General features: G+C 32.1%; 2 protein-coding genes across 2 annotated transcripts; both read left to right on the top strand.

Annotated features, from left to right (window-relative positions):
• Positions 1-2,550: 2,550 nt before the first annotated feature.
• Positions 2,551-4,170, top strand: LOC25501417 (UPF0496 protein At1g20180). Its single transcript, XM_024772480.2, has 2 exons — positions 2,551-2,700; positions 2,850-4,170. Exons 1-2 carry the CDS (start codon positions 2,661-2,663, stop codon positions 3,935-3,937), a joined length of 1,128 nt encoding a protein of 375 aa, XP_024628248.1. The 5' UTR covers positions 2,551-2,660; the 3' UTR covers positions 3,938-4,170.
• A 1,315-nt stretch (positions 4,171-5,485) lies between these two features.
• LOC25501416 (AP2-like ethylene-responsive transcription factor AIL7) lies at positions 5,486-11,188 on the top strand. Its single transcript, XM_024771905.2, has 9 exons — positions 5,486-5,814; positions 5,887-6,181; positions 6,276-6,358; positions 8,765-8,773; positions 8,860-8,948; positions 9,596-9,669; positions 9,749-9,799; positions 9,902-9,978; positions 10,530-11,188. The coding sequence occupies exons 1-9, from the start codon at positions 5,691-5,693 to the stop codon at positions 10,934-10,936; spliced, it is 1,209 nt and encodes a 402-aa protein (XP_024627673.2). The 5' UTR covers positions 5,486-5,690; the 3' UTR covers positions 10,937-11,188.
• The last annotated feature ends 414 nt before the right edge of the window (positions 11,189-11,602 follow it).

Here is an 11,602-nt window from a genome sequence, read left to right as displayed (position 1 = left end):
TGATGCTGAATTGAATTTTCATGATGCGGTAAGTGAGATGCTTATGTGACAACTGACAACTGACACTTTCTTGATGCCTAAAACCCTTGGATGGCTTGACCCTATTGCCGGCCTTGCTTGTTTCCATGTCATTAACTTTGTTGTCAGATATGTGTCTTGCTTGGCAAACCCTCGAAATGCATAGGTGGGGAAAATGTCATTTTCAAAATTGAGGGACTAAGTTTGTGGATTTAGAAATAAGTGGACCGAAATTGTAAATGAGGCAAAATCGAGGTAATACTACATTTAAGCCTAGATTAAGCTATGCTTAAAAGTTTATAAATAGAAAAACCTACGCTTAAAAGGGTGTATTTTTTATGTAATGGTGGATTAATTAGACCACGGGCATTGCAACTTTTTCCTTCAATGACAGCACTATAGGTTATCCAATGACTGGTTACTAAGTTTTTCTATTAAAATTTAAAAGGGGTCGAAAATACGGTTATAAATTAACGTTGCTTAATACGTTTTAGAAACCACATCGAACACTATAATGATGGTCAATTCTCTGCTTTTGATTAAACATATCTTTTAAATTTCTTGCAATTTACCATTATTCAGTTTACTTTCACACACTTTACTTTTATGAACATTTAAATTTCATGCACTTTACTTTTTTGCACATTTACATTTTTGCACTTAATTTTTCAAATGCATTCGCATTTCTTTCACTTTAAGTTTACGGTTGATATACCTTTTTTTCTCTCAAAAAAAAAATAAAATTACACCCTTAACACTTCACATTTCAAACTCTTGCGTAAAATTTTGGCTTAATTGCACTTTTGGATCCCTATCTTTCTAAAAGTTGTGGTTATGGACCCCTAACTAATTTAAATACAAAACAGTCCCCTATGTTTTGATTCTTTAGCAATTTTGGACCCCCAAGGCAAAAAAAATAAAAAATTTTGACACGTGGCACCTCACTTAGGGTGCCACGTCAGCGTTGACCGAGTCAACAATGGACTGAGGGTCCAAAACTGCCAAAGAATCAAAACATAGGTGACTGTTTTGTATTTAAATTAGTTAAGGATCCATAACCGCAACTTTTGAAAAGATAGAGGTTCAAAAGTGCAATTAAACCTAAAATTTTCACACACAAATCATGCATTTTTCTATATTAAATTTTTCTAATGCATTCATTTTCTCCTCATATTGCATCACTTCTTACCTTCAACACCTAGTTTACACTTTTGAATTCGGCAGTGGATTACTTTTAAACTTTTCAAAACCTCATATAATATATTTTCTTTGTTGATAATTATTGATAAATACTCATATTTCAACAATATAAAATTCTATGACAACAGTTAGATAGATTAACTATCATATCTAAATGTCTCATTAAATATAGATTAAGATACAATATAACACAATTATCATATATAATATGTTTGTTATTCTGATCACCAAACAAACTATAAATATATTTATATGCCCTAATTTCATCGTACTATATAGCATCACCCTTATTTTTCTATGTCTTGGACCGGAGCATATCCCTCACCTTAAATTTTTTCAATAAAAAAATTAAAAAATAGCATCACCCTTATTCTTTTACTAATACTAGTGAGTGGCTAGAGATTTTTTCATGAATTCATTGGTTTGGCTTCGATATCCAAAATTAGAATTTTTCAACTTGATCAAGTTACTACGAAACATATACAATCATTAAGGTGTCCGACGTGGCAATATATATCTACTGAATTGGAATTCTACGACCCACGTTAAGACATTTCTTTGCTGCCACCTGTATTTGTATAACTTTTTTTTTTTGGTAAAAATTTGTGCTTGCACGCAATATCAATTATTACCACAAATCACGTTATATATATCTTCCACATATTTGGATATTGTCCCACAATCCATGCACCGGAAGAAGCATACTCTACTTGTTTGGGAAAACAATTATCACATGGTCTCCTTTGTTCAAAATAACTAATTAAAATTGAAAACTAAAAATATAAATAGATAATATTTATTGACAACAAACAAAACTCAACTTTTACATCTTGTAACAAAAAGAAAAAACTTAACTTTTTCACACACTCCGTTTGTAGGAAATTTAATATTTTTTTTCTTTTTTTAAATTTGATATCTGATTAAAAAATCAACTAATTTAAAGAGTCTAATATCATCGTTTATTTGCAAAAACTCTCTATATATACCAAAATTTTGCATGGATTAATCCAACAAAATTGACACCGAACGAATCGAATAAGAAGCTAATTAATCAACTAATTTGTTATACCAAACAAGTGTTAATTTATCTAGTTAATAGTTAATACTAATTGATTGGGAATGAATGGATGGATATGCTGAGCCTAATGTCTACGTGGGTGAACACAACGTGTCAGGTACACTAACGTGAGCCCAAAGCTATTGCATTACCTATTTGTGGTAATACTAACTGCCAACTAGATTTCTTCTCTTTTCCTTCTTAACAATAATAAGTACTTTGTCCCTAAGCTATACATTTATACACACAACACGTACACCTCTTTCTCTCGATATATATATATTGTTTGAGACCATTCATTCTTCCAGTTTCAATATCAAATTAAGTTTGATTCTAAGCATATAAAATTCTTAACATTTTTTTGTTTCAATCTATATTTTTCTACATGACATGTTCTGGGTGGCTTTGTTCTCTTCGGAGATCAGGTAGTTCAATCGTTTAATTTTAACGTTGATATAACACTTAGCGATGAAATTAGATATAATTTCGTTTTTTTTTCATATAAAATATTTTATTTCGTTAAATCGATTTTATATTCCTAATGATATTGATTTTGTGGAAATTTATTATGCAGGTAGATCACGGAAACAACTTGATAAGGAAGAAAGCTTGTGTAAGAAGCCAAACGTAAATGAAGAATATCTGGAAACATTTAGAACAAAGTCTTATATTGAAATATGCAACAAAGCACAAGGGCAATTTGGGAAGACAATCAACACCAAAAGACTCTCTTCATCTTGTTCAACATCTTCTCCTCTTCCTCCTATATGCCTGAATCTCACCGAGTCTTTGCTCGAACCCCGACATGAAATCATAACAAACATGAGACGAAACTTTAAGGTGCATGATCTTCTAGTTAACTATTTCGATGCTAGCTTAGAAGCAAGTCGTTGTTGTGACACAATCCTTGAAGGAATCCACTCAACAAGAATTTCTTATACAAGAATCACACGAGTTGTTAAGTTAAGCAAAAGGGTGCTAAATGAACAAACAAAGAAAGATATCTATAGAGAGCTTGCTTCATTTTCATCAAAAGTACAAAACAACCCTTTGTCCGTTATTAGTACAATGCAATTCGATAATATTCACAATAGGTACATTGAACTTCTTCATAGACTAACATCAAAGAGAAAGAAAATTCAAAGAAGATTAGCATTGATTAGGGTTTGCAAGAAAGTTGGAGGAATTGCTCTTGTTACATCACATGGTGCCATTCTTATTGCTTTATTAGTGGTTTCTTTTCATAGTGTAGTAGGGTTAGTGGCTGCACCAAGTATTGTAGGTAGTTTGGTTGGTTTGTTCATAAAGAAAATCAAAATTAGGTTAAGAAGAAGTTCTTATTGTGAAAGACTATGTGAACAACTTGATGCTGCTGCAAAAGGGGTTTTTATATTGATAAATGATTTGGATACTATGAGTAGGATGGTGAAGAGGTTGAATGATGAAGTGGAGCATAGGAAAATTTTTGCTGATGTTTGTGTGAAGAATAATGTTGGTAGTAAATGTGAAATATTGAAGAGGGTTATGAGTGAATATCGAGATCAAGAGTCTAGCTTTTTGGATCAGTTGGAAGAGCTTGAAGAACATGTTTACTTGTGCTTTCTTACCATCAATAAATCTAGGAGACTTGTTATGCAACAAATTACAGAGAAAAATAAATAAAGGGAAATGCTAATCGATGTTTCAGGGTACTGGTTAAGGAAGTAAAGCTTGTTGATTTGTTATTTCAAATCGTTTTTGTTTATTTTCTTTGATTCTTCTAAACCCTAGAATATGTAATTATACATAGTGAAAAAAGTTACATACAAAATTAGTGGATCAAGTAGAGGTTATTCTTATTTGTTTTGCTGTCAATTTTTATTGTACATGGTTGATATTGAACCGAACTAAAGATATGAACTACGTTTAGCCTTATAAAATAGTGTCCAAGCTTGTTGAGTACTGCTTTTTGGGCCAGCACATAATTAATTTGCTAATTAAATTAAAATCTTTTAGTGGTATATAATATTTTACTTTTTTTTTTTGCAATTGTGCTTAATGATAGAACAAATGATTAAATAAAATGGAAATATTAACTTGTCCCGTCCCCATCTCTAAAAATTGAAGAATAATAAGAAATGACTAGAACCCTGACGGCCTTGCATGTGTGTCATTCATTACATTCTCTCTCTCTCTCTCTCTCTCTCTCTCACTCATATTTTGTATGTTCTTGGTGTATATATTCTTTAAATACTATGGAATTAATTAGATCGAGATTTTAAAAAACTATTTTTGATAAAATAAAAAGTCTTGAAGATTTTAAAATATTTTGTAGTGCTTCATGTTTAGAGATGGATGGTGAAGTGTGTTATCCACCGTATCAAAACTCAATATTGTGTAGTATTGTATCGACTGTTAAAACATCTTTTAATGGAGTTTTTACTATCATGATTTTCAATTTTGATTTTATTGAATTTATACTACAGATTTTTAAGATTTCAAAATACTTTATAGGTTTTTAAGATTTGAAAGGAATCTAAAATGTAAAAAAAAAGGTTACTTTATGCACCCCTAAGAATATGTTTACAAATATTTATATGACGTGATTTGATTGGAAGTTGTATACTATCCATGTAGATAAATTAAATTCTAACGCAAAGAAATTTATTTCTATGTAGTAATAATATAAATTTTCTTAAAAAGTACTAGAAACGAATCAAGCTCGTTAAGTTGTATTGTTTAACCCGATATTTAAGCGTGCTGAGCGAAGGTTTTGAACTCAGTCTCTTCAGTTAGCCCGCCTCGTTTAACCTGCAAGTTAGTTTTAAAAGAAACTTTATTTTAGTTTTTATTGAAAAATCATGTGAATTACGTCACAAAATCAATAATGTGCTATTCTTAAATATTTTGTTAGAGTAAGATTGAGGAATTGAGATTGAGTAACTTTAATACGAGAAAGTTACTTTGATTTTAGTGAGAAAGATGAAAGAGAGATTATAGATAAGATGATAGAGAGCAAAATAGAAGAGATAGACACAAAGTCAATGTAACTTTTTCGCTTAAAGTCATCAAATCCCAAGATTAAGAGAGAGGTAGATGATTATTTAAGGAGAGAAAGGTGTTGGGTGATGGGTATCATCCAATAAATTGAACGCAACCCTTCAATTACTTCTCCTGTTACGCAACACACTCTTACTACTAACTCAACACATTGTCGTATTTACGTGCTTTACTCTCTTTTCAATTACAAAAAGTTCGCATGCATTTTTACTCACTCTTCATTACACATCACATTTATCTTAATCTTCCTTAATTAATCCTCATAAACCAACTAATTAATAACTCCTCTTATAAGCTCAAACTCTCATACAAATTTAGTTATTTGACTTTTACACTCTATTTGTTTCTTTGCGCGGAAAAACCGTTAAATTTGAAAATGGCTTCTTCTAATTCTACTAACTTGCTTACGTTTCCTTTGTCTCCAACTGAACTGCTTAACTCACATTTTCCTCAATTCCACACCGACTCTCATTACGATAACTTCTATGTCAATGCCAATGGTAACTTAACTCTAACGCCATTTTTCAACTTCTTCCTTTTAACCAAACACTCCTTAATCATTTTTTTTTTAGGTTTGATGAGTTTCATGGATTCGGCGAAGATGGGAGATTTTGTTGAGAAGAATCGGAATTCTGGTTTACTATATGATCTTAACTCTACTTCGGTGTTTTTCGGTGATAAACATGATCTTAATAAATCAGTTGTTGAATTTCAAGGTGTTTCTGGTTCTGCTACTGTAACCAAGTTAGGTGAATCTTCTAAAGTTGCTAATCAGAAATCCATTGTTGCGATGGATTCTGATGCTTCCAAAAAAATTACTGTTCATAGCGCTGGCCATCGTACTTCAGCTTACAGAGGAGTCACAAGGTATGTATTCATTATTAGTCGTTCTTTGGGTCGGATACGAGTTTTCAGAAGAAGAAAAAAAAGTTATTATTTTGGTTGATTTGTTTTTGTGTAGGCACAGATGGACAGGTAGATTTGAAGCACATCTATGGGATAACAGCTGCAAACGTGAGGGTCAGAAAAGGAAAGGGCGTCAAGGTTCTTTTCTAAATCTCTCACTCTCTTGTGTTACTTTGATTTTAATTTATTTTTTTTATTGATATGTTTATTATTCTGAACTTTGGTATGTGAAAATGACAAGAGTAAGAAAAGGAAATAATAGTGACACTGCAACTCTCAAAAAGAGTGTGCATGCATATATGATATGTTTGTAATGATTTTTTTTTTTCAACCAATGTGCCGCCATTTTGTTCATGTGAGGTGTGGTGCATGCATATGTGATTTGATTCAATGTGTTGTCGTTTAACAGTTTTAGTGCATGTTTGGTATTTCAGTTGGTTTGTCGGAATCACCGGAGTCACTGTAATTTTGCAAAACATGAAAAGTCTTGTGCTTAACTCCGTTTTGTTGTCGACTTGTCAAAATCTTTAATTTTGTAGATTTAATCTTGGAAAGTGTTGGGCTTAGCTCCACTTTATTCTCGCTTTGTCGGAATCTTCGATTTTGTAGATTTAGCGTATGAATGTGCTGCGGTTTTAGTGCATGTTCCGTATTTCAGTTGGTTTGTTGGAATCACCGAAGTCATTGTAATTTTGCAAAACTTGGAAAGTGTCGGGCTTAGCTCCGCTTTATTGTCGCTTTGTCAAAATCTTTGATTTTGTCGATTTCGTCTTGGAAAGTGTTGGGTTTAGCACCGCTTTATTGACGCTTTGTCAGAATCTTCGATTTTGTAGATTTAGTGTATGATTGGACTGACGTTGAGATCGACAAAATCATTGCGAACTACAATGTAATTTTAACAAAAGATACACTTTGGCACGTAACAAAAGTCTCCCTGATTTTGCCGATTTCTCCGCCAAACAAACATAGACTGAAATTACTTGTTTAGTCCTTTTAATTTTTTGGAGCTAGACAAATTATTTTTATGGGGAATTAGTTGCTAAAAGTAATCAAGGATGTCTCTTAGATGAAAGAAGAACTGAACTGATTAACAATGTTTAACTTTAATAAATTAATTTATCATTTTTGAAACCAAGATGACAATTCATATCTTTATTTCTCTTATTTCTGTTTTCTATAAATAAAAAAATGTTAATGGTTCTGAGTATCTAGAGTTATACATCATTTCCAAACTACTTTAGATTTCTTGGCTCAATTGCATAGCAGAGATTCTCCCATTTTTGTGATAAATTTAATTGGCTAGCTAGTGATGTGTCCAGACATGAGAGCTATCTATGAATCTGTCTAACCTATCATATGCATTCCATATTTGACATTAACTTTTGCTTTTGCTTTTTCATTCTTCAAAAGCTGGGTTTGACCATATCATTTGTTACTACCACTTTATCCATATTGAAATATTTACTTACATGAATGTAATGAAGTGCTCCTCAATGTTGGTTGAAAAGCTTTTCACAGTGGGTCTGGCCCTGTTCAGCATAGTAATGTCATCTTGATTCTGATACAAACTCACATGATTTCTTGAATCTTTTTGGATGTTTTGAAGTGTCAATATTTAACATAAAAGTATCTTGCCATAATCACTTTTGTAAAGAAAAAGAAAAGCAAAGACAGTTTTGTTAGTGATCTTGAGAAGAATCATACATTAGATAAGATATAATGTGAAAATTTGTTTATAATAAGTGTATGTTTAGTTTTACTTGGAGGTGTAATATTGATTTTAGAGGAGTACAATTGAATTTAGTTGAATGCTATAATTTATTGTTCAACTCATTTTCATATGAGTGCATCCAAAGATAAAACGCTTTACATAATTTATTTTTAGTCAAAATCAATCTTATAAAATCAATTTATTCAAAATCAGATTTGTCACAGTAGAATCAAGCATATATTAAATGGGAGTTATCATCCCTTATCTTATGAGCTAATTTTGTGAGATGGAGTTCGTTCAAACTCAGTGAGCCACCATGAATTTGTCAAGTTCATTACTCATTCGAATACACACGCTAGGATAGTATCAAAGTTTATCTAAGATTTTATAAGTGAGAGACACTCTCACTGTACAAGTGGATTTTTTGAGAAAGAGTTAGACTAAATAAATTAACCTTTTCTACTATTTCTCCTGATTTTAGTTTGCTGGAAAATGAAATGTGTATGATAATGTACATGCTTGTGGGATTATTGAACTTAAATCATCATCAATCACTTATTATAACTTGGTTGTAAAATTAAACCTTGATTAGTCCTCAACTGTTCTATGCTATTAACGCTTCATGCACAGTTGATTTAGAGTGGGAGTAAAAAGAGTAATTTCTTTGCTATAACATCATTTCATTAATCACTTTTCTTTTGGTAAATTTAAGTGGTTTTACCAGAATATTTTGATTTTTGACCATAAGCTGAATTTCTTGTTTTTTCCTTGACATGGAATGACTCAATGCACTTTTTTGGCTCCTGTCACCTGGCTTTTGACTATTTCTACAGTGTACTTGGGTGAGAAATGTTCAAATTATATTCTTGATTTTTCACAAACTTCACTCAAGCTTAGTACATGATGAACTAATTGCTATGATTATCAGGTGGGTATGACAAGGAAGAAAAGGCAGCTAGGGCTTATGATTTGGCAGCACTGAAGTACTGGGGACCAACAGCTAACATAAACTTTCCAGTAACAATCACTTTCATTATGTTTGAATATATTTTAAGTATATAACTAAGCTGCATCATTGAAGTTGAACTAAAGACTAAGGGAAATTATACTGAATTAATGTTTTTTAGCTTACACCTAGGATTATGTGTAATATATATATTAACATAGATAAAAACATGGTTCCTACAGTGTAAGAAATGATCTGCCTACATTGTAACTAAAAGGTTAGGCTCATTAAGCGGTATGAACTTCAAACCAGACAAAGTTGATTAGTTACGCCGCAAACTATACATCGCTGTAAATATAGTTGGTGCGGCCGCAATTGTGGTTACAATGTTCTGCAAAGACTTGTATACCTTTTATATTGCAGTTGTAATTGTAGTTGTTGACCGCAATTTAGAACCATGCTCATAAGACTAATTTGGTTGGGACTTTATTAATTGCATTGCAAGGTATTTTGAAACCATACGTAGACTTCAGCTCAAGTTATCTTTCTAGTGAATGAGAGATGTGGAATTGGATCCTCTAGAGTTGTGATTTAACAGTAAACCTCATGTAGTTAAATCTGATGGCTAAGATTTATTTAATTGGATTTATGTTTTTACAAAATACCTAAATACAATGTTTTTTATCACTCAGCATATTTGTATTCTCTAATATCTCAGGTTTCCCATTATGCTAAGGAATTGGAGGAGATGAAAGATGTAGGAAAGCAAGAATTTGTTGCTTCACTGCGAAGGTTTGAATGAGCTAGCCTATTATATTATCAGCACTATAATTCAATGCCTCACCTAAAATTGTAATTCTTCTGCTTGCAGGACAAGCACTGGTTTTTCGAGGGGAGCTTCCAAGTACAGGGGTGTTACAAGGTTTGAAATTTGAAACAATAGATTACTAGTATGATACCGATTTATTTGAAACAACATATTGTTCTCGTGTATCTCTCATGTTTTGTTCTTTGGATCCTTAAGGCACCATCAACAGGATCGATGGCAAGCAAGAATTGGTCGAGTTGCTGGAAACAAAGATCTATACTTGGGAACATATGGTAAACGTTTACCTATTCTTGTTAACTTTTCTATTTTATAAAATATGATTGGATTTAGTGAAATGATAGTATGAGTGTATGACACCATTAACTTTAATCTACTGATATATTTTACCAATCTCCCCATATATTCTGTATCCATATATATTACGAAGTCAAGATTCTCTATACAAGATACCATGAATTCACACACTCAGCACATCAGTAGGGTTGGATCAAAGTTCAGGAAGTCGGATTTTAAGCTAGAGGATTTTTTACAAAAAAAACAAAATCTGCATAATTTCTACACTGTCTGATTTGATCCAAAGTCACCAATACATATGTGAATGCAAAGATATCTGAACTATAAGGAGTCCATTTTCTATGTTTTATATCCCTAGTTTGTACAATTTCGGTCACCAGTTTTGGTACCAAATAGAGGTATTAATATAATGGATTTATTAAATTGCTTATGGTATAATCTAAAGATTGAATATAGTTGCATCATGATTCTTACTTGCTATCATATGATTTTTTGAAGTTGAATAGTGTTTGTTCTTGAATGGTTACAGAAACTGAGGTGGAAGCAGCAGAGGCATACGACCTTGCAGCCATAAAGTTTAGAGGTGCAAACGCTGTAACCAATTTTGAGATAAGTAGATACAATACTGAGGATATGCTGGATAGTTCTCCTCCAGTTGGTGGAGAAGCAAAACGCTTAAAACCTTCCGAAGAATCGAAGAAGAAAGCTCCTGTGACTAGTACCTCTGAACAACCCGATAGTACAAATATGAATAGCAGCATCGATTTTCTGCCAATTGCTTCTGAACCCTATGATTCTGCAACACAATATTTCGTCAGCAACCATCTCCACCATTTTCATCCTTCTATCAATGCAGAAAGTGGCACAGCAGAGTCTGCGGCAACTACAACCAATGGTGCAGCTGAGTTCTTTCTTTGGCCCCGTCAGTCCCAGTGAATTTTTTGCTGGTTGTCTGTTCTGTTAACAAATTGAAAGTTACTCTATGGTGCAATTGAGCTGTTTCTCTACAATTGACCTTTCTTCTTACAAACATGAATGCTATGAATTTGTTTTAAAAATTTCTGTTAGTTAAGTAAGTGGCATCTCAAAGATGATGATGAATATTGAGTTGTGCATTTAGGCTTGAACAAATATTGCTTGTTTGCATGCAGTGGTAATATAATAAAAACCTTTTTTTTTTCAACTTAAGTTTTGTGGTTTTTCTGAAGTTATGAGTGACACATGAAATATGCATTTTGGAGTGTCTATATGCTGGTATAGTTCACTTTGTTTATTTCAGTGTTGAGATTTTTCTTAACAAAGTGTCATGGAAAGTCTTTTTCTCTTGTTTTCAAAGAAATCAAGTTTAAATGTGAAAAAAAATAAAAATGAAAAAGACTATAAATCAAGGATAAATGTGCAAAATGTATTTTAACAATCAAATTTAAACAATTACTCCAACTAAAATGAGATTTTTGTTAACCTTCGCTCAACATATATATTTTTTCTTCAACATATATTCATATCGAATATTAAGTAAAAAATGAAACAAAATTGTTGAGACAAACAATTATAGCTAGGGGTGTAGCGGACGGTTTGATTCGATTTTAAGAGAAATAAATC

Source organism: Medicago truncatula, chromosome 8 (assembly GCF_003473485.1).
Source record: "Medicago truncatula cultivar Jemalong A17 chromosome 8, MtrunA17r5.0-ANR, whole genome shotgun sequence".
Classification (NCBI taxonomy): Eukaryota; Viridiplantae; Streptophyta; class Magnoliopsida; order Fabales; family Fabaceae; genus Medicago; species Medicago truncatula.
Note: the sequence above shows the minus strand (reverse complement) of the source record. Positions and strands in the feature narration are given on the sequence as shown.

Bases quoted from the DNA above. Each gene is read 5' to 3' on its own strand.
- LOC25501416 (XM_024771905.2), top strand. From the start codon at position 5,691: ATGGCTTCTTCTAATTCTACTAACTTGCTTACGTTTCCTTTGTCTCCA. The intron at 6,182-6,275 runs GTATGTATTCAT...GTTTTTGTGTAG, and splicing joins GCTTACAGAGGAGTCACAAG to GCACAGATGGACAGGTAGAT. The intron at 8,949-9,595 runs GTAACAATCACT...CTAATATCTCAG, and splicing joins CAGCTAACATAAACTTTCCA to GTTTCCCATTATGCTAAGGA.
- LOC25501417 (XM_024772480.2), top strand. From the start codon at position 2,661: ATGACATGTTCTGGGTGGCTTTGTTCTCTTCGGAGATCAG. The intron at 2,701-2,849 runs GTAGTTCAATCG...TTTATTATGCAG, and splicing joins TTGTTCTCTTCGGAGATCAG to GTAGATCACGGAAACAACTT.